The sequence below is a fragment of the Hippocampus comes genome, unplaced genomic scaffold, assembly GCF_001891065.2.
Source record: "Hippocampus comes isolate QL1 unplaced genomic scaffold, H_comes_QL1_v1.1 C16857722, whole genome shotgun sequence".
NCBI lineage: Eukaryota > Metazoa > Chordata > Actinopteri > Syngnathiformes > Syngnathidae > Hippocampus > Hippocampus comes.
This window is the reverse complement of record NW_017840177.1, coordinates 1-1021: the sequence shown is the minus strand read 5'-3', so window position 1 is coordinate 1021 and position 1021 is coordinate 1. Positions and strand designations below refer to the sequence as shown.

The following is a 1021-nucleotide window of genomic DNA, read 5'->3' as shown; positions in this document are numbered from 1 at the left end:
GTACAGGATAAGCAGTGTTGAAAATGGATTGGTGGATGAGGTATAAGCTATGTTCAAAGGAGTTGTCTTCCAGTGAACACTGGTGTGGTGAGCATACATTTTGCGTGTCGGACAGATCACCCCTAACATATTCGTCTGCATCTCGTCATATATCAGTCATCAAAGTGCCATATTTAACAGTCACTGTCACGTCATGAAAAAGAAAAAGGGCTGTCATCACTGACAAAAACAACAGTGTTGACAAAACATATCCAAATCGTCCCAAAGTGATGTGAAGCTCGTAATGTAAGTCAAATAAATGTCTGTGGATTGTATTCTCCTATTTAGGAGAGCCAGGGTTACCCGGTCCCACAGGCCCACCTGGCCCTCCAGTTTCAGTGGAGTCGGCGGCCAGAGGAGACCCTGGAGTCCCTGGAGGCAGTGGCCTTCCCGGTTTCACCGGACCCAGAGGTATACATTGGGTTTATCCATCCACATGAGACAAGACAGGTACCAGGAGAAAAAAAAACTGTCTTTGTTTTCCACAAAGGTGACAAAGGTCTTCCAGGCCCGCCTGGTCGTCAGGGTCTGCCTGGACTTCCAGGTTTTGCTGAACAGAGCAAAGGGCTGCCGGGACAGCCTGGTTTCCCCGGGCAGCCGGGATTTCCGGGCGGCCCTGGCCCGAAAGGTGAAGGCGGAATCCTGGGATTCCCTGGCATGTCTGGACCAAGGGTAAGGAAAGACTCACAAATAAACATAGACATCTCACAAAAAGTTCGGGATATCGGACTTAAGGTTGGAATGTTGTGAGTTTTTTGTTCAACATGCTGTTTCATCCTGCCGAATATCTCAAACTTTTTATGAGTGGTAGGGATGGGCGAGTAGTGTTGGAGTTATTGGGCTATAGTCAAGTCCACTTTTATCAAGTCCAAGTCAAGTTCGAGTCTCAAAGGTCTGAGTCCAAGTCCAGTCTGAATCACAAAGGTCCGAGTCCACAAGCTTCAAGTCGTTTTTCTTGACAGGGAGATGACGGCTTCCCCGG

At 48.3% G+C, this 1021-nt stretch overlaps 1 protein-coding gene across 1 annotated transcript; it reads left to right on the top strand.

The window, feature by feature from the left end:
- Positions 1-327: 327 nt before the first annotated feature.
- On the top strand, positions 328-1016 carry LOC109509333 (collagen alpha-1(XII) chain-like; the record flags this gene model as incomplete). Its single annotated transcript, XM_019859196.1, has 3 exons — positions 328-450; positions 530-711; positions 1002-1016. Coding segments are annotated over 3 exons (320 nt in total), but the record flags the coding sequence as incomplete, so codon positions are not given.
- Positions 1017-1021: the final 5 nt, after the last annotated feature.